The sequence below is a fragment of the Struthio camelus genome, chromosome 2, assembly GCF_040807025.1.
Source record: "Struthio camelus isolate bStrCam1 chromosome 2, bStrCam1.hap1, whole genome shotgun sequence".
NCBI classification, from domain to species: domain Eukaryota; kingdom Metazoa; phylum Chordata; class Aves; order Struthioniformes; family Struthionidae; genus Struthio; species Struthio camelus.
Window position 1 is genome coordinate 56,659,886 of NC_090943.1, and position 27,474 is coordinate 56,687,359.

The window sequence follows — 27,474 nt, forward strand, 5'->3', positions numbered from 1 at the left end:
TATCTCTTTCCTGAAAGAGAACATCTTTGCCCTGTTGAATAATTTGGAAAGCTTAACAAGTAGCTCCCAAAGCAGGCAATTCTAGGATCGATCCTCCTTTTTTTTTTTTTTTTCTTGCCATCTTCTTCAGTGGTAAGACTAAATACTAATGGTTACTTTTTCCACCTGTGCTTGCCTGTTGTGACCTGGAATTGTCTGCTGTGATGTGGAATCTGTTTTGTGTGTTTGTTTGCCCATAGGTAAGACTGGATGTTGATGTTGGGATATGTTCACTAGCTGCCACCCAGTCTCATGATGCAGAATTTTCATATCATGCTTAAGAAATCAGTGAACTGAGGTGACACTGAGGAGGTGGCATGATTTAGTAAAAGAAGATTTGCTTGCCTGTCAAAGATCAGAAGTAGGTTTTGTTTGAGGGAGAATGCCTTTGAGTGTTCAAAGCAATGAGTTGCATTGCCCACTATTATAGGGAGAGATCCAGGAGATGAGGACAAAAGGGGGTGCTTGTTTCTTTCTAATTGCATCACTGTAATAGTGGAACTTCTGCTACTTTCAAAAGCAGATTTTTAAAATGCTGAGCTGCACACTGCCATAGTGTTGTTTTTTCTGCACAGCACACAGAGAATTTCAACTAGAAATTTGCTTTTGTTTTCTTCATCCAGTGCACTGTTTCCTCCAGATATTATCTGAACATAAAAAGTGTGACGTCAATTGAGGTTCCAGAATTTCCAGTCTGAAATGCATCTGCTGAAGGTTTTTATTTATCTTTTGTCTGCTTTTGAGTAGATTGAGCCAGATCAGTGTTTAATCATGATTAAGCCCATTATAATCACTCTTCTTTCTACAATCTCTTTCAGAGCAGAGCGGGTTGTTTATTTGTGAAAGGTTATCCCTAGGAGTTTTTTGGTGTTTGAAAGAGAAGTTCCTTTTTCTATTTGCATGTGTGAGAATGGGCATATCAGTGCTGGTATGCAGGGGTATAAGTATGCTTGTGTATGCGCGCATGCTAGGGCAATTGAAACTGAACTATAATGTGCCTTGCCATGGAGCAGCTGGTCACCTGGGGACATTTATTTGTCCCATCACCTTTTCCTTGGTAAAAGCATTGACTGTCATGCATTAAATGCTGCCCTTGCAAGTAAACCTTATCTCCATGTATGGGCCAGCACAGGCCTAGGAGCTACCCGCGGTGCCTCACTGAGGATGAAGAGGGACGGGCTAGCAGCATCCCTCCTCCCTCGTCTGGCTTTGGCCCCACACAGGGTCGGGAGCTGTGTCGCACCAGGATCCACGACTGCTGTCTGAGCTCTGCAGCTCCTGAGCTTGGGCCACGTAGAATCTATCTGTTGCCCTTGCAGCCAAAATACCCTGCACCATTACTTGTTGGGGAGTGTGATTTTGCAGCAGTCCCTGAAAGGTAGGGAAGAATTGCTGTTATCCTTGATTTATACAGGAACACTGGCGTTGCAAGGAAATCAAATGATTTTGGTAGAGTCACCCAAGACGACTGACTCCTGGCAGAGTTGGGAAGTGAACCTGGGTCTGAGTCCCAGGCACTTTTAACAGGACAGTCCTTCCTCTTTGATAACGAATTCTTTTGACTGCAGCAGGCGTGTACCTACCCTTTAGGATCAGAAAAGCAGTTAGTTCAGTACTGAGTCTGCGTGTGTACTTTTAAAAGCTGCAGTCCTCGTGTGAGCCCTGTCCTGTGATCTCACTTCACTTTGAAACTATTGATTAAAAAACTATTATAAAGCAATTGACCATTAATTAGTTGCTGTAAATGAGTTATATATATTACCAGTTCTTAAAACTCTCCTTCCCAGAAGGATGGCCCCTTCGAAACTTAAGTGCATTTACGTGTTCTGTATAGTCACATGTGGAGATAAATCTCACGTTCAGAGAACAGGAGAAGAAGGTGTAGACTTTACCACTGACTCACGAGGCATTTTTAATCGATCTCTTCCAGCTCTTTTGCTACCTCAGTTTTCTGTTCTCCATTCCTAGAGAGGAGAGCTGCTGTGTAGCCCCTGAGCGTGTCCCTTGACTAAGTTCAGCCATGGGACAGACTTCTGTATAATTCATCTGCTGTAGGAAGTTTTCCTTCCTTGCTCATTAAAAGCCACCATGGAATCAATGACTGACTGTTCAGAGTAGGAGAACGAGATTATTCAAATAGAGGGCCAAGTCATCCACATGCAGTTATTTTCATCTGTTTTTCGTCTTATTCCCTATTACTTACCCTTTTTCTCTCTCACCCTTTTCCTATGTTTTTCCCTGTGTCTCTTTTTTCCTTCCCTTTTGCAAAATGTTCTTTCCCTTGTCTTGCTTGTTTATATGAGTGCAGGTAATGCTCAGAGGTGCAAAGTCCTTTTTTAGAACCCCTTGGAATCAAGAAATCTCAGGGCAAAGGGAAACAGCTACATGTTGTGAAGCCACAGTTTTGGCTGTGAGTGGAGAAGTGATGGTTTCTATCAATGTGAGTGACAGTGAAGGTGCAGGTTCGACTCAGACTTCACCTGCACGCAACTGAAGTGTGTAAAAGGTGAAGTGTAATTGCAGTGCGTGGAATAGGTGTGAACAACAGCTTTGCTTTTCCAGGAGTGTCTCATTCAGAAATGACACGCCAGGTGGCAAGCAGCAGGAATGAGTGTCCTGCTACTGAATTGTCTGCACCATTTCTTACAAACCAGGAGGTTTCTTTGGGGGCATTCCATCCATTAAATGGACTTAGAAACCCTGTGGGAATACAATATTTGCCTCCTGCTTCTTTTCCTTTTTTCTGTTTTTTCCCCTTTTTTTCCCTTTCTTCGCTTTTTTCCCTTTTTTTCCTTTTCCTTTGTCCCTTTTTCCCTTCTGTCTTCTAGGGGGGATCTTGATGACTAGGTGTTTAAGGAGTCTTGTTAGTGGGCCTTATGGCTCTGGCCAGCTCCATGGTGATTTCAGTAGCTCTTTTGCTACTTTGACTTTCCAGGCGTCTTTGCTGAAAAGTCTTTTCAAGTGGTCAGCAATGCAGGAAGCTCAGGCCCATGTCTATTTGTATCTCTGGCTTCTTTAGTCTTGGTTGGACTTTTCTTCTCTTTAGTTGCATTTCCTGTGTCTTCTTCTGATGATCAGTGGACTTCAAACAAACAAAAAGTGGGAAGCAATGCTAGAGCTGACACTGGGAGCCGTGGAGAGCACAGGTTGTTCTTAAAATGCTGTTGTTTAGGGGTTGCCCTGTTGTTCTCCTTCCCCAGAGCACAGCTGTGGGTCTATGAGAAGATTGTATGGAGATGGCACTTTGTATTAGGTTGCCTTTCTTTTGTGAGGCATCTAGTCTCATCCTAGGACAGAAGCCAAATGTATCCATTGGTGAAATCAATCTCTGCACTTCCAGAGCAAGGAGGAACAGAAATTGTGAGTTACAAATGCAGGCATGTATGTAAGTTTTGTTTGTAGGTGGTAAAAATAATATGAGGAGTTTGTGATCTGTCCTTTTCTTCCCTTCTTCTAGAAGATGGCAGAAGACAAAGCAAAATTCATAAAACAAGATAAGTTTTAATAATCAGCAATTTGGGGGAAGGTGTTCTTTTTTTTTTTTTTTAATTGACATAGCATCAAGAGTGGTGTAATGTTAGCCTAAATCTTTTTTTAGTTGTTGTTGTGGATTAAGTAATGTGTTTGTTCTCTGTGGGGAGCTGGTATCCGGTACGTGTGTTAAAGCAGAACTGCGTACAGGGTTAAGAGGTGGTCCGTACACAGAATCTGTGGAGGGGGGTGCTCATGGGGGAAGGCAGAATACTATCTCTTTTTATTATTATTATTTTTCCTCATGCAACCTTATAAATAATTTCTGTGGAAAAAAATATAGAGAAAAGTTGTTTGGAACAAAAAAAAAAAAAGAATTGAAATGGTCTAATTCTAGCAGACTGAAGAGATCCTCCTGATAATAAGCATCCAAAAAAGAAGTAATGGAATAGGATACAAGACTATTGTAAATAACTTTGCAGAAGGTGGCACAGTGTTCTGTAAGGTGATATAATCAATGCCTGAGGGAAGAATAAATATTTGAAAGTGGCAATGGTTGTGAGTCATATACTTTTCTTTGTATGTGCGTTCTTATCACGGGAAAGAATGCTTGCTCTAGACAGAAATGTAGATCAGTTGGGGAAAAACAGTAATAATAGCAGTAGGAAAGAAATGAATGGAAATAAAATGCCCTGTGAATTGCTAACTACTTTTGATGCAAGGCTCTTTGGTGGAGGTGGCCCACCTGTAGCCTTGAAATAATGAGGGCTATTCTGTTTTCCTTTGTATCGCAGCAGTTAGCACGCTGCTTTTATTCATTCTTGTACTGCGCGTCAGCACACTCCAGTCCTTCTTTACCTCCACATATATTTCAGAAGTGTATGGTTAAAAAAAAAAAAAGTTACTTGTTAACACCTCTAGAAAAGGGTAAATTTTTGTCGTGGGGGTAGGGAGAGTTCTAGTTGCCTTATGAGCTTAAGCAGCTTTTATTTGATTAATAATATCCAAAACAGTGTGATTGTCCTCTTCCCTTTCAGTTTTATTTAGTCTTCTTCTGTTATTAGCACATTTTTTTCATTGTCCTCTTTTCTTTTGGGTCAAGGCATTGTGCAGATAAGTAGATTCAGATCATGGCAAATCAATACAGTTCACGCAGTTTTTATAACTGGTGAACAAGAAACTCGTTCTTATCACTTTTGGTCTCCTGTTTCATAGGATGGTTTTCTATTTGCCTTTCAAATGAAGGGCTAGGTTCTGATAAACTGATGTCACCTCAGGTAATTCCAGTGATGACTAGGTGAGTAAAGTAGTAGTCATAGTGGTACAGCTTTACACCACACCACGGAAGTCGATAGGAGCTTCCCCGTTTCATATAAAAAGGATTGGCTCGGGGTAAAGAGTCACGGCAGTCACGGACTCCTGGTTGCCTAGTGCCTTACATCTAGCCCAAACACACACACAGATTAGCTCTCCAAATGTTTGCTGCACCGTCTATGGCCATAGAGAGCTGCAGCTGTAACAGTGCAAAGTGGAGGACATGTGTTTTGACTACATAGTTCATTCATATCTGTCATTACTTGAAGCATTATCCATAGTGATCCATAATCTGATGCCTTATTGCTCTAATAATCTCAATAATACCTTCCCTGAGCATATATACATATTCCTAGGGAGGTATTCTGTGTTCTTTCTGATGGTTGAAGTGGCAGAAAAACAAAACTTGTCCTCTTCCTTTGGAAATAGTTAATTGGGGGGGAAAAAAGTTGAAAATAGCAGCTGAGTATTTATACCAGACAATAATAGTTCAACTGTGGTGGTGGCTATGATTTTAGCCCAGCTAACTAATTGAGCAGACTGTTTTATAGCAATGTAGGAAAAGCGTTTGAACACAACTACTTTTTTTCTTGTAAAAGCAGCTTGATAAAAAGATCATAACCATAAAGCCGTCTTCTTTCCTCTTTACATCCTATAAGTTCCCTTAGCATGCCATTATTACCGATAATGGTTATACTGCCTATTTATGCAGAATAAAACACTCACTTGAAAAGACCGAAGAATAAATTGCAAGGCTTCATCATTGTCCTCACAACCTCCTGAGTCCAAATTCCTGTATTATGTTTAAAAAAAATTCTTAAGGGTAACAAAAGCAGTATGCAGATAATATGTGTCTTTTGCGAAGTGTGTGTCGCATGAAGTACAAGGAAAAACCTCAGCTTATAATGGAAACATGAGAAATTAAGAACTCACGTGAGTTTGTTATCCTTAGTATGTATTCTTTCCGTTACACAGTCCAAGTGTTTGACAACAGTAGATGAAATAAGAAACTTGGATCTTACAAACACGCACAAAACACTGTAGTTATAAATTTCTAGCTCTCATGGGACAAAAAAAATTAAATTTAGGCAACTTAAGGTTCTAGTAGAAGGCAGCAAATAATATATTTTTGCCGCCTTCAAAAACAAAGAAGAAAAAAGAAAAAGTGCTATCTTCTTCAGCTTCAAACAAGTGTTAAATATATGTTAGCATATGGCATGAAGTAATGCCTCTGAAAGTGGAAATCACAGGTAAAATGGCCTGTATAAATCTCAGGATCCAGTGTAAAGGAGAATTCTCCTTCTCACAACCTACCTTAACCTTTTTTTTTTCTTTTTCCCAAGTCATTATGTTCTTTGAAAGCCGTCCTAATTCAGGTCTTAAGCAATTATTTCTTGTAGTTGCCTATTCTTAACATAGCATATGTAGATTTTAATTCATTTTAGTACATACCAATAGACTGCAGTACTTGCCTTATAGATGAAAACCCCATGTCTTTGACATGGTCAGGACAAGTGTCTGGCCTCTAAAAATACTTAAATTATCTAGCATATTTAAAGACTATATCAGCTCACGGTCTTGCAACACCATCTAGATAGAGCCAGTTGCAATATGCAGCTCTTCTCTTTTTCGTTGCTTTTAGACATCACATGAGACCTGTTCCTTAAAAACAGGGGAAGAAAAAAAGTATATTAAGCTCTTAATATTTATCTTTTCCAAGCACAATGTATTACTATCCAAATGAAGCTAAATCAATTCCAGGTAGAGTAAACTTCTAGAGAAGACTGTATAATTTTATGTAGCAGGTATAAACCTCTCTTACAATGAAAGACGGAAGTCAAGAGAGAATCCTCATTACAAGGACTCAAGGCTGAGAGAAAGGATATGATTTAAACAGTGTAGTAAGTGTAAAAACATGAAGAAGCAAAATTTTGATATTTTGCCTTTTGTATCTGTGTAGAGAATGTGTGAAAACCTGCTCTCGGATGGCTGCTCTTACCTCCCTCCGTGCCTTTCCTGTAGAAGTGTTACCTGCTTCACAAGGTGTTTGCTAGAAAATGGAGGCACGCATATTTTCACAGACAGTTCTTCATATGCTCAAAAAAGGATTTTGAAAGAACCTTTAGGCTGCAAATACATACTTGAGGAAACTTAAGTGGTTCCTAGGTGGGGAATTGAACAACGCTAGTAATGATATTATTTTAAATTGGTGTTTCTTTACCCAGCCCAAGGACCCAGTGGGACCCAGACTGCTCTGCTGTTGTTGTATGCACACTAACAAACTCGCACATCCTGTCCAGAGATCTTGCAGTGTAAAAGAAACATAATTCACTATGTCTTTATCATCTCTTTTTTTAACTTGATGTGTGTGGTGCCTTGTGACCCTAGTTAGTCTGCTGAGGAGAGGAGTTTGTTGCTGTGCCTAGGCCACTGTCATCAATGGCTTCAGCCTGAAGTACCACTCTTCTTTCAGCTTTCTGCTGCACAAAATGATGGAGCTCACCGAGGACTATACCATTGTCTCATTCTTCATCACAGTCAGTTCAGATTTCATGCTGGGCCTTATCCTGTCTGTGCCCCTGAAATCTTAACTGTGGGAGCTTCAATAGGCAGGGTTACACTCATCTAAAAGCTTCTCATACATATATGTTTGCAAATACTGGTGTCCTCTTTCATAGCAAAACGGCAGCATAGATTTCCGCTAAGCATATCTGAAGACAGCTTCTCATTAAATAGCAAACTGGCTGAAAAATGGTACAAACCCCATTTTGACAGTAGGTAGTTGAGCATCCTATAGTTCTTTTAATAGTGGCCCCCTATGTGTTAGGATAGTTTATTGCACGGCCTCTTTTAGTTGTTGTTTCACTGTTCTGCACCAAAGGTTTCTATGTCTTCCTTTTGATGAGCTATAAAAAGACATTGTTTATGTAAATAATAACTTTGTTTAGAGTGAAGCTAGAAGAACGTACCAGTGAATGATTTGAACTGTTGTCCCAGGACTGCTATGATTAAAAGACAAACATAGAACTGTTTTCATGGGCTACAATCTCTCTTTTTAATCAATTGTTCAAAGATAAAAAATGTAATTTCCTCTCAGATATTACAAAGGATTAAGCTGTTAGGGGACTGTGGTTAGCTGTGATTCATCTGGGAGGATAGTGTAGAAAGTCGTTGTTGACGTTTTCCAAAATAAGTACTCAAGAAGGAAAGCAAATAATTGGGGAGTGAAAACTTCCGGTCCTCCCACTCCTCAACTAAAATTTTACTAAAAAAAAAATCTAACTGATTTGATTCAAACAGATTCATATATGGAAACAAATCATTACACACTTTTGATAACTGAGATAGTGTTAAGTTTATCAGCGAGCATAATTATTTCCTGCGCGTTCATACAAGTACAATGGGTGAGTAACACAGCAGCTGCAGGAGAGACTTGTGCTCTTGCCTGGTTCATTTTTAATTCAAGTCCATGGTCTGCTTCAAAAAAAAGGGCCAAGTTCATAAAGGGGCTTAGACACCTGGCATGAGTATGGCATGGAAAGTATATGCTTAATTTGAAAAACTTTACACTCCTGATGGGCATTCTCTAGCTGCTCCTTTACCTTAAGAGTGCCTAAATTAGAGAGTCTGTAATGCTTTGCCTTAATGGTCCTTGGGTAACCAGAGTTATGCCTCTCTGCATACCCACAACGACCTCAGTCTGTAGCAGGCAGAGTGGTCTTGAACAACTTCATTTCTGGCCTAAAACTACACGTGTCTGGGCTTCAGAAATGATCCTTCCTCATCCTATCTCCTCAGAGGGACTCAGGAGGGTTCCTTTTTTAAGTATGCAGGACAGAAGTGGACAATTAGACGAAGGCATCTCCTTGTCAGCGGGGGCTAGATGTCCGGCTCTAGTGAAGGACAGGGTATAAGCGATGCCTCTGTAGGCAGCTTCTCCCCTCGGCTTGCCGCTGCCGAGCTCATTGTGAAGGGAAATCCTGAGTGCCGATTCCACCGTAGGGGCCCAGTGCTGAAGTTTTAGGGAGCCAACATTTGTACTGGCTCGCATTTAGCTCTGGCCTGAAGGAGCTCTCAGATATGCTGATGAATACAAGCGTGTGTGCACACGCATATGTGTTATGAGGATGGGTGAGCTTTGCGTTTCCACAGTGTGCAAATACATAGATGATGATTGTGCCTCTAGGTCTAGTTTTACTTGTGAAGAAAGCTCTTGGTTTGAGGCTTAGCTGAATTTTAAGTACTGAAATACTGTGCCCCGGTTCCAGTGCCCATGAAGAGTTTGTCAAGTTGTTTGAAGGAGGCAATAGATAATGTTTAGGAAGAATGTGGAGGAGGCAAGATTTATGTAGCCAGCCATCTCAGTATTTTGTTTTAGATGTAGAAGGAGCAGAGCAGCAGGCAGAGAATCCGAAGGTATCGCCCCAGGTCTGGATGGCATAATGCACACAGGAGAGCTAACATGGCAAAACAGGCAGATAAACCTTCCAGAAGTCAGTCTGCGGCTGTGGCCCTTTCAGTATATTTGTTCCTTTTCTTTCATCTTTCATCTTTTTTCTCCTAAACTTTATAATTTGGCTTCTATATGCTACACTTTTTAATTATTTTTTCAGCTCTGATTTCATTGTACAATTATGTCCAAGAGGGAGAAGTAAAAAGCTTTTCCCAAAACAAAGGCAGTGAGGTGCCCGAGACCTGAAATTGATTCCCTGTGGGACTTTGTGCTCCTCTGCAAACACTAATAATTAGCTCTCTATCTAGCGGACCTCTGCTCGCCTCCCAAGCTTTATTAGCCTTTATGTAATATCTACTCTTGAACAACACAAGCAATAACCATGAAAGTATCTTTAATGAAGTCTCCCCGGAAGGGGCTAACACTGAGCATGTATAAAACATATCTTAACACAAGGCCACTCCCCTTCCCCTGTGTTGTTTGTATGGTTTCTCTTGAGCAGAGTCTTCGTGCACATCCCCAGCATCAGCGCGCGTTACCTCCCTGGTATGCGTGTGCTCCGGGGTATTTTTTGGCTACTTTTACAAACAGGAAATAGATGCACTTGCGGGAAAGGCAAACAAGCAGTGATGGCCTGAGATTATGCTATTGTCAATAGGAAGTAGGATCCAGTGTTGCGTCTCTGTTTTAGACTTTAGCCATAATAATGCTTCCTTCTCCCCTGCAGTTATGTTTGGTTATACAGGAATCCAGATGCAATTGAAAGGCGTGATGCGTCTCGATGTCCCGTTGCTTAGTTGATCCTGCCTTTGGCAGTGTGGACGCCAAGTGTTACTAGCCTTCAAAACTATGCTGGAAACCCTGGCCCAACAGTGTCTTGTACCCCTTCGGTACTGGCTTTGCACTGGCATGCATGGCTGCCCCAGGACAGGAGAGACACAGTCCTGAAGCGCCTGACCTTTTCTTATCCCTGCCTCAGTAGCTGGTTCAGTAGAATACAGCAGCCGCAAATCTCTTCACCCCCTAGCTCTGCCTCTTCCTCATCGCAAACATGACCTGACAAAATGCCCTTTTTCCTCAAGAAAATGGATGTCAAATCAGGACACTTCATGTGAAAACTGAAGTTGTTAAAAATATTTCTGAGTACTTGAAATTAACTTTTCTAGGTCAGGCTCAATTAGGGGGCACCAGCCCTTGCTGTGTCCTGCATTTAGTAGAGTGAATTCGGATTACAAGTTTTTGATTCTGCTTTTTTGGTTGTAAATAAAGGATAAAGGTGTGCTCCACTCTTGGATGAGTTAAAAAAAAAAAAAAAGAAAGAAAGGACAATGTGCATTTACTCCTAGGAACATGATTTTTAGCTTAGAGAATCCCCAGTGATGGAGCAGAGGAAACATTAGAAGATAGGGGTTGTAGAGGAACAGTAGAAGGAAAGAGATCTGGAGAAATATAAATTAAAGGTTGGATTAAATGAAAGTAGCTCCAGATGGCCTTGTGAAGCCACTGTCAGTCTTCTTGTACCTTCTGCCTTGTTTCAGGATGGCAATTTTATTGTCAGAGGAATCAGGTTTGGAGAGGTTTGGGGTGGTTTTCTTCAAATGCAGCTGCACAATTCCCAGGGTATATCTTAGGTCTCGTCTCTTTACTTTTTCCTGAAGCACAAAGTCCGTCACTGGGAGATGCTCTCTAGCATGAAATATTCTTTGCCCTTACTATGGTGTTTTCCAGCCCCCGACCTGCAAATTCCTGGGATCCATGAACTACTACTAAGAGATCCCTGGACAGTAACAGGAAAGTGAAGCCAGTATCAGAAGACTTGAATTTATTTTTTATGTACAGGTGCCGGTTTCCACATTAAGATTTTTTCAGCACCTGCAAGTTGAAAAAGTTGGAGAATTTTGACCTGATATAGCTAAGCATCTTTTATTTTTGCTGGTCAAGCTCTTCTTTCAACTATTGGCAGCTCCTGCAGTCTTCACAACTCGTGAACTTCAAGTCTCTCTCGTCATGAGGATGTCAAGTCTTTACTGATGTGGCATCTCTTAATAGATCTGAAATGATTAGGAATTGACAGAAGTTTCATATACGTCTCCTGTACTCATTAAAGCTGCTCCCTCTAGCGCTCTGTTAATAAAGGAACTGTGCGCATAAGACATTTAAAAAAAAAAAAGGAATATTTTTTCCCTTGCTCTTATCCCTCCTCTTTGGTAATTGGAGCTAAAATTATCTCTGCTTTAATGAAGTAAGTTGCTGTGTACGCTTACTGCAGTGCCCTTTTGGCCTGAAAGCATCTGTGGTAATTAAACAGAACGGACAGTTAATTGCTTTGAGCGCCCTTCTGAAGTTCACGCAGTGATTACTGCACAGAAGCGTGCTGTGCCGTACTAACAGGCTCACGCGGGAAGCTCCTTTCGAAGGTTCCTGCTCTCCCTCCCCTTTTTGCTGTCTGCACTCTGACTCCAGCTCTGAGGCTGAAGTATCCTCCAAAGAGGAATTGCCAGCTAATAAGAAATGCATAATTACAAGTGGTTTTATTAAGCTCTAAGGCTTAATTGTTTTCTTGGCCACATGGGGTTTCCTCTGGGTTTAGGAGTAGTACACCATCTTTTCAGGCAAAAGATGCTCCCCCCAGAGGAAGCCACTGGCTCAGGGTGGTCCCCAGGCCTTGTATTACAAGAGCAACGCTTGGCAGGCAAGCTGTTCAGCACAGAGCAGTGTTCTTTTTTGGAAAAGATGACCCTATTGTGCCTACTTGGAGCAGCCCAAATGGTTTTACCCAGGGCACCCTGAACAACAGGTTCGGAGATCTGCCCGTGGGTCACTGCTCGTGCTTATTGGCAGTTCTCTTAGTAAGCAGAGTTACTGCATTGGCAAATATTTAATTGAAGACATAAATCAGCTACTCTTGCTGGCAGTGCTTAATGTGTCCTGGGGGGGGAAAAAACACATTAGGGAGTCTGTCCTCAACGTGATCGCCAGCACATGCCAGCCCCGCATACAGTGTTTCCTGCTCCCCAATTAGTCCTAGCCCCCTTGCCTTCCTTTCTCCAATCCCTACTTAACTGTATGTTTCCTCCACTTTTTCCAGATGCCCCTCTGTTCTTTTCCAGTATTAGCTGTAACCTCATTCACATCCCTGTCTCCACTTCTGGAATAGCTGGAAGTGATAGGCATGGGCTCCTTGTCAGGGTGGAAAGAGAACGATATGTCCTTGGATCCTCGCTTCCTGGGAGACTGATGTCGTGCTGCTGACGAGCGAGGGTAACGGTGCTTGTCCCAGTTCCTGCGCTGGCCCTTGTTGGCTCCTTGCTCATCAAAAGGTTGGCAGCAGGCAGGTAGCTGTCACGAGGGATTCACCATTTAAGAGCACAGACTGCTTTTTATGTAGAGTATTTCTTGAGTCTGTCTGCTGCCGCATTCCAGCACCCTAGCACCACTGCTTTCCAACAAAAACTAGCACTCAACTGAAAGGGAGACCCTGAAAACGTAGATGTCGTACAGGGAATCTTTGCAAATGAGCCCTTGTGCTGCTAATGTTACGGTATATGTTTGAGCTTTGGCTCAGTACGCATAGGATTTAATAAAACACATCTTAGCAACACCTAATTGTAAAAGAAGCTGAACAATTCTATTTTTTTTAATTTAACCACATGATTTCAGGAAATTTGCAGTCTGAAACGCTCTAGAGAAAGACAAAATCAGGAATTATTTTTCCTTATGAGGACTTTGAACAAAAAAGTCATTCTGATTGAGATACTCATTTTGATTTTTCTTTACCAGTTGGAGAACTGCTCCTGAAATGGATTGACACATATCTAATGTAACTTTGCAAAGGCAGAAAAGATTTTTTCTTCTTTGCCAGTGTAGGCCAGGAGCTTGTCTGCATATTTATACTGTACAAGGGAAAGTTTAATGTTGTTCGATACTGAGTTTTGTGTGCAGAACGATGTGATTTCAGACATGCCCTTCTCACCTGAGCAAAAAATATCACCTAAGCAAGTATGCTGTCAGAGCTTCAAAATCTGTATGCCCATAAGCACTGGAAAATAGGCATAAATTAAAGTCAGCTGCTTTAGACCAAGTTCTCTGTTGCCGAAATTGTACCCAGAATGGACTGATGCCTCCTTCCGAACAAACCATATAATCTCACTTGTCAGCTTCTTGTTTGAACAAAGTTAAATCAGGGCCTCTGGAGGAAACAAATATTCAGCTGGTTGACTTCAGATGCTCTTTTTAATAACGTGGTGGTTTCTGTAGTATTTATTCAGCCCTGTCATATACTTTGTGCTGGCTGGACTTTCGAGGCAGCTGCAGCCCAAAGGTAAGTTAACTCTTTTGACAGTTTACAGTGGAACTTCTAGCTCCAACCCTTTTTGTTGCGTGTTTGCTCATTTAAGTTATTTAAGTGTTAGAGAACTCGTTCACCAAATTCATGCTGTTGTAAAGTCAGCAGAACTACACGAGAAATGACAGTTGCTATTTCCGTGATTTATTGGGTTTATTACGGTACCACCTAGCAATCGGCTCAGAGCAGAGCTCTGTCCTCAGGCACAGCAAGCTCCATACATGCCTCCTTGTTCAGTAGCTTGGCGCTCCGTAGCACTGCTTCCACTTAGATAACGGACTTGTACGGGCACAGTATGTTTATACATCTTGAAAAAGAAGCCCCAGCAAACCTCTGCATTCCAGAAAACTCTTTAAAGGATGTGTCAAATATTTTCGCTTTGAGTGAGGCACTAAAATGACTCAGCCTTCTGAGAGAAAAAGGCTGTTGAGTTACATATTTCTTGGAAATAAATGCTTACAGCTGTAGACTCCAGGATGCTGAACTTACAGACAAGGCAGTTATTAAAAGAGCAAGTTTTGGATTTATTTTTAAAACAAAAGATAAAATAGGCATAAGAATAACAGCTACTCAGAACTGCCGTCCCATCCTTTTGCTGATACCCATAAAGGAAACGTCTCTGTCTGTACAGTTATCACTGTAGCTGTTGAAACTGTATTTGGCCAGAAACGTGTCCCACTGTGGAGAATCAGTGTGTACAAAAGGTCATCGTTTGCCTTGAAAATCATTCTTTGTGATGTTGCTGCATATTTTCCAATGGTATTCTGGATACAAGATCCCCTCTGAAGACGTCCTTTCCCTGTGAAAACCTCTGTGTTTCAGTACAGTGTCGGATGTAACACAGTGACGCACAGTGAGAGCCCCTGTTGCTCTCTCACAGTGATTACTTCTGAATAGCTTCTTTCCCCCTAGGCCACTGCTGCCGTGCGTGCTGATGCCTGGTCTCCCTGCCAGAGTCCAGCTGGAGTCTAGCCTCGGACACCTTGCCTTGACATTAACTTTGCAAAGGGCCGCGGCTCCTTCTGCTGGGCTCTATTTTGAAACTCCTGGCAAAAAGTATTAAATATCAATCAAAAGGGTTTTCCAGGGCATAGCTTCTTTTTTTTTTTTTTTCTTTTCAGTCTCAAGATCCTGTCCAGGTGGACTCGAATGCTTTCCAGGTTGATCACAGTTCTAGCATCCCTGATCTGCTGGATGTTACTGTGCAGTCTCTGTGACTGTGTGCTTGGAAATCTAAATGTGTCCCCACTGCTGTGGCCGTATTGCTGTGTCCAGGAAGACTGATGCCTCTGGACGGTATCAGAAAGATCTGCTGTGTGTACAGCTGATCCATTTATGCACAGGAAGGCTTAAGCATCCAGAAAGCACCTGTCTTACTGTGCATATACCACATAAGCCTATGTTGTATGTATGGCTGCAAAATGCCAGGCCAAAATATGGCAGCTGACATCCTGCGGGGTCTATTGACAGCATCTCCAAAAAGGCTGGAAACTTTGGACAGAATTTGCACGGCAGTTTATGGGGTTTGTCTCTGGAAGACATTTTATGGTTGTAGTTGATTACTTGCCCGTTACAATGCAGATGTTGAAACATACCCTGCAGTAATAAGATCCTCCTCTGATTTATAATCTCTTGCAGTACCCACAGCATTCTCTTGGGCATGTTAATTTGTTTGAGGTTTCTTAGCCTAAACTTTCTGTTTCCTTGCCTTCGAGGTACTGACTCGTTATTTCTTTTGAAACTGCATTTGAGTTATCAGAAGTGTTTGCAGAGCGCAGACTTTGTGACGGTCTCAGCCCTCAGCTCACCCCAGACCCAAAATGCGGCGAGAAGAAAGTTCTTCCTCTCCTCTGGACACTGCCAGAGGCCTGGGGTGTCCCTGGCACAAAGTCAGAGGAGTCTTGAACCAAAGAATCGTTTTGTCAGCTGGGTACCAGCCACTGAGCTGGGACTACACCCTTCCTCCTGTTTTGTCCCTGCAGCTGAGGGACAGGGTCAGTGTTGGAGTGAAGCCAGCACTGTTACACAGGGATTTCCAGCCCTCTGGGAAGATTCAGCTGCTTGGTTGTGAAATCTCTCTGCCTCTGCAGTAGGACCATGATGGTGCAGGAGGTGGTGGAAGAGTGCATAATATAACGGCCGAGGGATTACAGTGCAGTTATGTGTTTCTAGGCAATATAGAAGAACTACCTTTCCAGTCAAATAAGTAGCTACCGAGTTTTACCGATGATGCTGTTTGTGGCTTTCAAAGGCCCTAGTTCATTATAATTATGCTGAAAGGACCGGTGCTTTGAGGGACGGAAAAAAAGTCTGAAGAACAAACATATGTATATTTAAAACAAGTTCTACTTGTAGCATCTGCGCGGAGCTATTTTAACATAATCTCCAAATAATGTCAAGTCAGGGGTCAGCCCACATGGAATCTGGCCCGGACCTCCTCCTGAACAAACTTTCTCAGAGGGCAGAGTTTTTGCATTCCTCGTAAGTGCTGAGGACATACATACTTTTTGTTCTTTCTCTATTAACAAACTTCCTTTTACGAGGGCCAGCTTAGGCTGTTGCTGTGTTAAAGACTGGAGCTCAAATTTTGTAGCTGACTGCTGACTGCTGTTTCCTTGACCTCAGTGACAGAAACTGCCTCAGATTTGAAGGTGGCTTTTGTTTAATAATTCAGTAGAGTATAGACAGTGTTCCTTGGCAGGTCTTATCAATGCCTCTTTGCAGGCTTATTGCTGGTTTTTTTAACCCTACAAAGCTGATCTTTTTTTTTTCTCTCTGCAGTTTTGCATGGAGCTGAACCAGCCGACGTTGCCAAACATCCGCAAGTGGAAGGGCCCTAGAGGATGTTGGAAGGGTGTTGTTTCCGAAAAACCCTCAGGCCAGCTACATAAGGTAAATTAATCCCTAAGTTTGAACTTTGCTTCACTTTATTCTTTTAATCTCTCTCTCTCTAACCAAGGACATATTTTTCATTTGTTTAAGTCAAAGCATTTTGCAAAGCTTTTATGATGAGGTTTGTAACTCTTCTCTTTTAACCTGACTTTTCACATCATTGTAAATTTGGTTGTGTTATTGATTTTTTCAAAGAATCATCTTCCTCAGTCTGTGCCATCGAGGAGGAAGGTGTCTGTGTGTTTGGGGGATGTGCGGTGGATAAAAACAGTGCAGAAGTATACAGGAAAGGCTACACATTAGGACAAGGAGATAGTTCTTCCTTTTGCCTCTGACATGCTGAAGTATGTCTGAATCTTTTTCTGCTAGTCAGCTGTGCCTGTTCTGTAATACAGCACTGGATGGAATTTGGAACAGCTTCCATTTTCTTAGTTTGCAAACAAAGATGCCACAGAGGGGCTACTCAGCACACTGTCCTCATCTGGAAGAGGAGCTTATCTTGTGCATTCCCTAAAGTGCTCTGCACAGTGCTCTGCACACATATTTAAAATATGCTGTGGGTTCTATTTAAAATCAGCATTGTGCTGCAGTATGCCTTCCCCTTCAGCATCTTCTGTCATGGGAATATATATACATATATATACTGCAGTGAGGTACCAGCCTATAAGGCAGTGACAGTTGCATCTGCTACCCTTTCCAATATTCAAGGTGTAGCAGCATTGGACTAGACTCTGCTAACTGTGCCCAAAGGTGATCTCACCCAAGGGTAACCTCACTTTTTTCCTTTAAGAACCCCAATGAGACCTTGGAGCAAGGTCTTCCTCAGACTTAAGCCTCTTGCTACTGAGCAAGATAATTCTTATAATGCAGTTGCAACGCTCAATGTTGTTGTGTAATGGAAACAAGAACCGGCATCTATAATGAAATGAAGGGTGCCTAGTAGTACATAAGGCTGTTTTCATCTATTCTGAATATTGTCATTATTAAATAAGTGGCTGTGGTTGTATCCTATAGGGAAGCTCATCACTGTGCTTAGAATCTGTGTTTTCTAATCTGGCTTTTCCAAGTCAAGTTGCATCACCACCTGCGTTGTGACATTTTTTGGACTGTGGTGTTTTGCAGGGTGCAGCTGCTTTTGTTGCCTTCCTGAGTAAAACCCAAGAGTGGGAACGAACAGTAGAAAAAGAAGAAGAAAAAAAAGAAGTGACCACCACTAGAGGTGGACTCTAGCACCCCTTAAAAAGACACTAAGGGTCTGAACGCACTCGAGGTTTTACAGAATTCAGGGCAACACTTTTCATTTCAAGGTAGAGGGCTAATCCCTTTCAGGACATTTTTATTCTCTGGCTGGAAGTTTTCATTTGGGATCTCTTGTTATGCCAGATCATTAGAACACTGAATTTAAAAAATTGTCCAAAGTTGTCAAAGTTGTTCCCCCCTACCATTTCTTTTTTCCAAGAATTAGTCGTAATTCTCTGTATTTTTTCAGAGGTCCTATCTTAAATCTAAAGTCTTTAGTCCATTCTTTCTCAAGCCATATTTCTAAAGATAACAGTGGATGCTTTGACTGTGGACTGAATGATTAAAAATCATTGTCTGCTTTGTTTTGCTGGTAGGGATGTGAGGAGGAATGATTCCCCAAATTGTTGGAGAAGTCTATGGAGAAACTCAGAATGGAAATGTTATCCACTGACTTTTTCTTTTACATGCTCTAACAGAAGGGAAATCTGGCTGTGCTACAGAACCCTTAACTAAGCCAAAAAAAATCTATTCTACCCTTTAGTTTAGTTAACAGGTTTGTCAGATTTGAAATTCTGTACACCAATACAGGAAAGTAATGCAGTGTTACTCTGAATATGTAGCATCTTTGGCACAAACTGATCCCAGGACACTCTGCAGTGCTAAATAATGCAAAATAGTGGATGGTGTATTAGGCTTATGCTTCCACACATCCTTATCATTTGGCAGAAGTGCGCTCCTTTGCATTTGGCTTCCTTGCTCCCTCCCTTCCATCCCTTCTACCAAATACTGATTTTTGGCAACCAAGTTAATGCAAAAGGTTGAGCCCAGGAATGGAGGGGGACTGTTGAGAGATGTTTTATTCTTCCATGCCTTTGTGGCCTACTCAGTTTTTAAACATGAGACTTCTCAGTGGTGGAATAATCTTGTCAGTATTTTGAAGGTGAGTTATCTAAAGGAGCTACCAAAGAATTTTAGCCAACGTTACTGTTTTTTTCAAGGCTCATAGGAAGGCAGCAGAGCAGATACTGCTTTTTTATTGCAGCTGGAATGGAAAACTTTTCCTTGAAATGGATTTAATTACGATTCACTAAGAGAAACAGATTTAAATGATACTAGGTAAAATGGTGTTTACGCGATGAGAGAAGAAGAAGCTGATAGGCTTTGAATTGGTTACCGCTGCTAGCGTAGCTGGAGCAGATAGTTTTCTGAAAATGCCAATTCCACGTTCCAAAGTAGTCAGAAAGGCACCTAGGATGATAGAAACTGGAAAGAAAGGAGTGGAGACCTGAATATGAAACACTCCAGCTGGAAAAAAGACAGCGAAAATTGACAGGGCTGAGATGTCTGGGCCAGTTTTCATGCCAAGAGACTGAGTGAGCCTAGATATTTTTAGCTTGCACATGAGAGAAATTTGTAAGATCATGTGTGGCATGGAGAAAATGAAGGAGAAACAACTGTTTGCTGTGTCTTGTAGCACAAAATCTAGCCACCCAGTGAAATTATGAGACATCAACTTTCAAACAAACCAAAGGAAGTACATGCAGCATGTACTTGAATTGTGCAACTCATTGTCAAGTGGATTCAAACAAAGATTAGAAAAATTCATGGAGAGCACGTCCATCAGCAGCTCTTAAACATGGTAGTTTGGGTGCTTTCACCCTTAGGAAGTCTAACCAGCAGAGTTTCAGTCCTTGGAACAGCCAGTCAGGGCAACGATCAAGCTCTGTATACCCTTATTTCTCTAATGCTCTTCCCTTAAAAATCTGCTGCTGGCTGCTGGCAGAGACAAAATGCTGGGGACATGAACTCCCACAAAGGGTTAGGCAGAAAAAAACTTGTTTTCTTATGAGTAATAAAGTACTTATTATTGACCACACTAGCAGGAATCAGATTCCTTGTCTGAAAAAGCAGGAAATGAGGGCCATATCAGCCCAAAGCACACACATAAAAGGCTGCACCTTTATCTTTCACCACTGCAACAGCCCCGAATATGTTCTAACTGTATATGTTAAAACAGCTTATTAAATTGTTGACTGGACTGAACAGTGCTAAAATTACCTGGCTGTCTGATAGCCAGCATACAGGTGCAACTGGCTGTGAGTAGCAAAGCAATATGTGTTTCAGCTCAGTACGTTCAGTTGTCAGTGAAGTCGATGGGACGGCCTGTGGAGTGATCCTCCCACGTCTAGTGGCAAGTGAGTTTTGGCCCAGGAGTGAAGTAAAGAAGCTTTTCCACCTGTGCTCTTCACCTCCTACTCATAGTCTAGGATGCTGTTTCTCCCTTATGCTTGTGCGCAACAAGTTAGACTTCCTGCCTTCAGCAGATGCCAGGGCAGGACATAAATCTCTATCAGCTTCTACCACCACTACATATTTTGTGAGGGATGTACACCACTGCCAATACCAACAGTGATGCTGATTTGACTAAACATTCGGATGAAAGTTGCATCCAGGGGACCACATTTGGGCAGAATGTTTCAGTTTTACCTTCTTTTTATTATTAGTTTTTCTCTTTTTTAATTCCAGGGGGTTGAATATTCTGGCTTCCTCTGGGATGCAACAGCTGGCATTGAACTGAAAGATGCTTCTTCTCAGGAGAATGTACAAACTAACGGCAATGGGAAGCACTCGTATCCTCACCCATATCTTGCACATTTCAAGGTAACTGCAGTTGTGTCAACTGACCCTTGTAGAGTGGAGCTTCTGTTAAAATATTTTCTGTAAGAAGTTTGAAAGAGGTAGAGGCTTCTAACAGATAAAATTTGCGTGAGGCTAATACACGTCATCAATGTAGCATTCTCCTGTGTCTTGTATAGCAAGGTGCCTAGGGGGTCTTAATAGGTGAGACAGATCAGCTGAATAAGTCCTTTCCCCAGCTCCTTTGGGAGGAAGCCCTACTGCAAGGAAGTGTTTGGGCATGCGAGGGTCAGTGGATCTTTGGCAGTGTCTTCAAGTCAGTGAGAGAGTGACGGAAGTCACCCTTCACCTTGTTCTGCCTTCACCAAATTAACCAAGCAAGAAAGGGATGAGCATCCGGTAGAAGAAAGCCACAGGTCTGTGAGTCTTGCCAGTATCAAATATTGTGAATGGAGAGGGCTAAACGCAGGCAGGATGGACATACACGGGGGATGCAGCGCTCCTAAGAGACTCAGGCTGATTTCTCTTATATTGTGAGGCTACTGCAGAGTTTCCATCCTAAAGTTTTTTCACTGGTCCAAACCCATCTAAGAACATTACACGTTTTGGAAAGCGGCACTCTCCACGTTGTTCTTGGGCATATGCTTGTATGGACATACAGCCCCCCCCCACACACATAGGCTCTGATGGAGGGGTCCTATCTGGGGAGTTTGACATCTCTGGTAATGGTTTGGGAGAAGTTCCTAACCAGTACAGGGCAAACAGGTCAAAATTAGGAGTAAGTATTACTTGTGCCAGATGATGAAGTAAGCAAAAGGTAAGCACCAGATCGCAGGGAGGTGACAGCTTGTTTCAACGTACATTAAGTTTCGTGGTTATTCTCTGTGACAAGTCAAGGCTGATCACAAGAGAGTAGTAATTAGTCCATGTAATGACCATGACATTATTTGTAGCTTATTAACAACTGGTGTTGCATAAACTGATTTTCATGAGCAGTCAGCTTCTTTCTGCAGCTGCTGCAGAAGGAAGCTGTTTGCTTATGAAAATCAGTTTTCCCCAGAACTGAAAAGGTAGCAGGTTGTTGCTGCAAAATGTGTTCCTTGTGTTCTTAAAAAAAAAAAAAAAAAGGAAAAAAAAAAGAACAGAAAACCACACACACAGAGCAAAGTGAGTTCTAGAAACCAGGACTGACTAGTGAAAGTACATGAAATAGGTATAGGCTTTTGCTTTCGTGACCTTCCTTGTCCTGTCTTTATCACATTGATTTCCCCTCCTTCCTCCCCCAGGTTGGAATGAATGATCTAACGCTGGTTAACCTTCATCTGGCCTTATCACCCTCAGCAGGAGAGAATACAGGGAAGAACCATGACAGCCACAAACTAGCAACTTTTGCACAGACTCTGCAGGAGACTCTGAAAGGTATGGCACTGTTTTCATGCCAGCTCTCATGTGCGCGCTGCTCATCTTATCTAATCAAAAGCAATTTAGAAGGAGAACCTATCTCTGTGCAGGTTCACAGATATCTTCATCAGCTTCACACTCTCTTGACCAGTTTTTATACTTGAATGCTCCATAGCACGTAAATATATTTTTCCTCTGCTCGTTCTCTTATAGTCTATCCTAATTAACACAATTAGCACAGGGGACCCTACTGGCTTTCACACTATTTTGCCAGTGATCTTGAAATCCCTCATGATTTTATGCTAGGATGAGACCTAACTTCAGCAAAAAGAAAATAGGGACGCTAAGGTTAGGCCTATCTTATAATGCTTTGTGGAAATGAGACCTAGCTGAGATCAGAACAAAGCGTAATGGCTTTTTTTTCCAAAAGAAATGGGTTCTATATGTTTGCTTTTGGATATTTGGAAGTACTTTGGAAAACCCAGTGCAAGTCAGGAGATGCATGCTAATGAGACAAGAGACCGGAAACCAAATCCTGCTGTTACATGGGTGCAATATGCAGAATAATTCTGTTGATTCCAAATGATTTGTTCTGGTTTTATGCCAGGATGAGTAACATTCAGTTTCCCATGGAGCAAAACAGCACATTTCGGGTTCAGAGTGGTGTTGGTGGTCTTTTTATAGGAATAGAAAAATCTAGCCCTTCGTTTACTACTAAACAAAGGCACAAAAGGATTACCGGGTTGCATGCATGGTGATTTTCAACTCAGCCCAGTTTTGCAAGGTTAGTCACTTGGAAGCATCAATACCTATCTTCTGTAGCACAAGCGGGGTCTGCAGTTTTTATGCATGTTGTGTTGTTTTTCCTTTTGAGCTGCAAGAAGTCAGTCAGAGCTATTTTTAAGTGCTGCTGATTTAAGTTTTTGTCCACATACCTTGAAATTGAAAAGGATGAAGGTAAACAAAAGGATCATTTGCTTATTCCCAGAAGGCTGAAGTGAGACAGATAATGTGTAGCTCTTCCGAAGTCAACAGAGTTTCATTTCCGTTGAATCTAAATTTAGATTGACAACACCAGGGCTTCTTTTTAATTCATGTTTTTCCTTTCATATGGTGCGCACATTACTGGTGTGTGCTTGCTCTTGGCACAGGCTGTCACGTAAGAAGGGATTCAAATTTCTCCTAGCTTGTAGGGTGCAGGCCTCGTTTCAGAAACAAATGGCAGTACACGTACTACTTTGAATTACCCTGCCAAAATCAATTTCATGAGTAAAATTACTGCAATCCTTCAATTTCTTCCAAATAAGTCCATAAGATATGGGTAATTAAGACTGATTTTGCTGTGGATACTCCAGTAAGTTTATGACTTTCTGATCCCATTTTGCTAAGACACCTACCTTGTTATCTTTCATTCTTATGAAGAGGCACCTGAGCATCTGAGGAAATTCAGGCATCAGGCAATGCCTGCATCCTCCACAGCAGTAGTATCCATGTATTGCTCCCATCAGACCAGTGGGTCCTGGTTTCCTCGTTCCTCGTTCTTTCTCTTCAGCAGTGCCAGAGATGCTCAGTGGCCGTTCCCTGCTAACAGCTAACCCTTGGTGGCAACGTTTCTGCCTTCTCTCCATCACCTCATCTATCCAGCTTCAGTGTAGTGACCGTATGTGCACTAGTCTGGATGTGCCAAGTAGCTGCTGTGATCCGTGGACCAGGTTGTTGGCTTAGTAATTTTCTCCCATCCAGCTTGGCTATATTCCACAGATTTTCTGTGCATCGGAGATGAGGCTTAGAAGACCTTTGAAAGGCGTTAGGAAGCTTCTTACCAGCCTTCCTACTGCCCCATCCTTCTGATGATCTGGTCATCCCTCTCTTTGGGAAGGTTTTGGGGGTTTAGTGGTCTCTCTAATTTATCAGGGGACTGATTCAGGGCATAGGGAAGTCAGAGGAGAGCCTCCTGCTGAGGTCTCTTTGGACTGCCAGAAAGAAAAGGAGGGTTTCACAATTCCCTGCAGGAAAGTGAAATTCAACATTGCAGACTGCCCGCAGGCAATTGCCTTTGTCTCAGTGCACTAAAAGTCCCTCTGCAGATCACACTGGCAGACCATGGATCAGATGAACAGACTACAGCCCCAGTGGAAGCGCTCATCCACTGCAGCAAAAGAGACTGCGTGAAAGCAGTGCTCTTCTTTGCTAACACAGAGCTGGGCACAGAAACTGTTCTGGTAGTAGCTGGTGCTTTGTGAATTGGCAGATGAATTTGAAAACACAACTGCCTTTTTGCTCACCTAAGGAGTTTTCTGTCACCAGACACAAGGTCATTTTGAGCTCGATGGGTCCGTCTGTGATAGGTTGGGAGCACCCCGAGCAGGAACAGGCCGCATGCGCCTGTCTGCTGAAAGCTATGTTCCACCGCATCCCTCCGGACGGAGGCTCTGGGGCTGTATGGGACAATAGAATCTGGCCTGTGAGAGGGACTTGTGTTGCAAAGACTGGCTTGGTGAGGCAACACTTGCAGGTTATTGATCCCTCCTGTGGGAGGAGAAGCAGCACCAGATTCTGTCACATGAGGAGTCGTTTGCTCAGGCCAAGTCCTGAGGGAGAATAGTAGTTCTGCCAGGCTCAAACCTGACTTTCTGCAAGAGAGGAAAGTCATGACAGGGTACCACGAACACTATCTCGATTGTCGTCACGTACCCAGGAGGATCCCGGCAGGCTCGCTTGCTTTGCTTCTGCTGCTTAATGTCCGTGGAGGGCTGTGGGAAGTGGGTGAGACATGAAACCGCAGGGCCGGCTGCATGCGGTATTGCTGTTGCAGGAACTGGCAGAGGTAGGAGTACGGCTGAAAGCTGTCTGCTGGAAAGTGAACCAGGATAAGAGAAAATACAATTGGTGGTTATCTAGAAAATTGCTGGTGTTGTCTCCTCTTTCTGCTTAGTGCGGGTGGGCTGCCCAGTCTTTTTCAGAGTGGTTTGCAGTTCTGTGAAACCCCACAAGCTTCTGCAAGAGGAGACCAGAAGCAATCCTTTCCCTCAGTGATGTGCTGGCAAAATGGGGTTTGACTTCTTTAATGTTTACTGTGCCCCAGCCTATTCCATCTCTGTGACCTTTATGTTGAATTAGGATTTTATATTCAGTTATTCTGCAGGTGGAAGTTTAAAATAGCGAAGAGTATAGTGACTCACTTCCTGTGGGTGCACCAGACTGACTTCTTACCTGCTTCCGAGAACACGTCTAGGTGTTGGTTGTTTTAGCCTCTGTTTTTTTCTAAACGGTTCAGAACTGAGTAGTCAGTTTTCACTTGTGATTTTAGTTTTTAATAGATTTTTCATGTAAGGGAAGGAGGCGTGAGGATTTGCTAAAAGAAGTGTGAATATTTGTGCAGGATTGCAATACTGCGATTATTGCCTCTGTCATTTCTGACCCCCTTAAGGATGTGCTCCAAAGCTTTCTCGAATAGCCTTCCCTACTCACATCGCTGAGCTGAAAACATGGAAGGAAGCAAGTGCTGCCGGAGTGGTTCTGTCCCTGACCGTTAAGCACCCGTTACTCCTGAAAGACTGAGACAGAGCAGTTGTGTTTCAGCACCTTTTTAAGGTTTCTCTGGGATGCTGCACTGCAGTCGCACGACACCCAGACGTAATATGATCAGGTTCATTTTCCTGTTCTTGTCAAGCAAGAGATCTTGTTCTTTTTGTGGGGAGACATGCAAAACTGTGAGCTTACAGCAAGCACGCTACTCGGTATTGTGCAGGAGGAGAATGCCTGTCTGGCAAACGTGTGAGCTGCAAAGGCAGAAGCCTGTATTTCAGAGGCGCTGTTGAAACCTTTTGTTATAGACCTTTAAGATACCACTTGTATCCTGGAGTTGGAATCATGATAGTAAACCAATTCCTTCCAGAGTGATGATTCTGGTCTTCCCCATTAGGCGGACACTGATTTTCTTTTTGATTCTAATAGATCTGAAAATAGCTTATTTTGGGGGGGGTTTTTTGTTTGCTTTTTTTAAGGTGGCAGGGCCACTGCCACTAACACTTCATAGAATAATATTTAAATATCAGGTAATTTCCAATATGATTTGTGGCTCGGAAAGGGTAGAGAAACAACAGTTTCATTACTTTTAATCTCCCCTCTGCATCTGAGCAAGCATCAGGGTTCTGTTGTGAAGTATTCACTTCTGTAAGTCACAGACGTATACTGCTAGTCTGTCTCTGCCCCCCCACCCTGTCCCAATCCTTGTTTCAAGCGCCGCTGGCAGAGAAGAGTGGAATAGGTTTTGCTGTTTAACTTGTGCTCCCTCTCCTGGCTAGCTGCTTCTACAGCAACAGCACAAAACGAGTAGGTTTGTCCAGGAGCTAGAAAACAAAGGGCTTACAGAGTTTAATAGTCCTCTTCTCAGATGTCAGCTTTGTAATAATTTTTGGTGCATTTGTGTCTCCTTTTAGCAGCTTCCTCCTTTTCCAATACCAAATTGTAATGCAGCAATTTCTTTGGTCAGCTGTCAGGAGTCCGCGTATCACATGTTTTTGGCCGGGGTTTGAGATGGGCGCCAGGGCATGCACATTCCCCTCTTACCCTAGTACACAGCTGGGATACCTCTATCTACAGCTGTGCAGCTGTGGAGAGCACACCTTTGTGCATATGAAATTAGGGTCCAAAGTTTCCTTTCTCACATCGTTACGGTTGTAAATACAATGTAACCAGAATTGAGGTAATTTTTATCCACAGGAAGATAGGGTTTTTGGATGAGCATTTCAAGTAATCCCCTTAGTTTCTTTGAAAATAGAGCCGTAAACAAATTCTAAGACATCCTGAGTTTCACAGTATCTCTTCAGTGAGCCAAGCAAATGAAAGCTTCTGTAGACACTGAGTGTGCACAGGGTTTCTGAACTACTCCTCTGCCATCAGGCTTGCAGGCTGCTACTCATGGTTTTCTCTGAGATTTCTTAAATGCAGAGGTTTAGAACGAGTGCTGCACTTTTGGGACTCTGGTATATACTAGTGTAAGGCTGTGTCTTCCTGGGATTCTTGCAAAAGTGTCCGTGACTCTCCCAGCAAAGCTATAAAAGGACAATGTCAGGACAGGTTGGAAACAAGATGTATATCTTGCTGAAGGAAAAAATAAGCTTCTAAAGTCATAGGTTTCTCAAAACCTCTAAGATCATAACTGCTAGTCTTGGAGTCTGTCACTACCTGTATAGTTGAGGTGAGATTTAAAAACAAGCATGAAATATGTACTGGATTTTTGTTTAATTGTCATGATCCAAAAGGCCCAGGATCAGAAAGTAGCTAATGAAAAAAATAAGTAAGCTAATGAAAAAAGACTTTAAAGAGTATAACTTCCTTTTGTATTTAAGCAGTGTGTGTTTTTTTGCTTCACTCATTTCTTTTTTCTTTCTGATTTTCCTGTTTTCTAGGAGAAAAAGACGTCATCATCCTAGGGGATTTTAACCAGGCCCCAGACAGCAGTGACCATGACATACTGAGGAAAGAAAAATTCCATCACTTGGTCCCTTCAAATACTTTTACCAATATCAGCACAAAGAACCCTCAAGGGTCTAAGTCGCTGGATAACATCTGGATCAGTCGGAGCTTGAAGAAAGTTTTCACAGGTAGAACTTCTTTTCAGTTGGATTTTATAACCTTCATGAGATTGGTGTTCTGTGTCACATGTGGGTATCGT

At 42.3% G+C, this 27,474-nt stretch overlaps 1 protein-coding gene across 1 annotated transcript in view; it reads left to right on the forward strand.

Annotated features, from left to right (window-relative positions):
- EEPD1 (endonuclease/exonuclease/phosphatase family domain containing 1) overlaps positions 1-27,474 on the forward strand; it is a 73,221-nt gene that overhangs the window by 45,096 nt on the left and 651 nt on the right. Inside the window, exons 4-7 of the mRNA XM_068935890.1 lie at positions 16,404-16,514; positions 20,283-20,417; positions 21,680-21,812; positions 27,209-27,403. Of these exons, the coding sequence (XP_068791991.1) occupies positions 16,404-16,514; positions 20,283-20,417; positions 21,680-21,812; positions 27,209-27,403 (574 nt within the window). The remainder of the gene's footprint in view (positions 1-16,403; positions 16,515-20,282; positions 20,418-21,679; positions 21,813-27,208; positions 27,404-27,474) is intronic.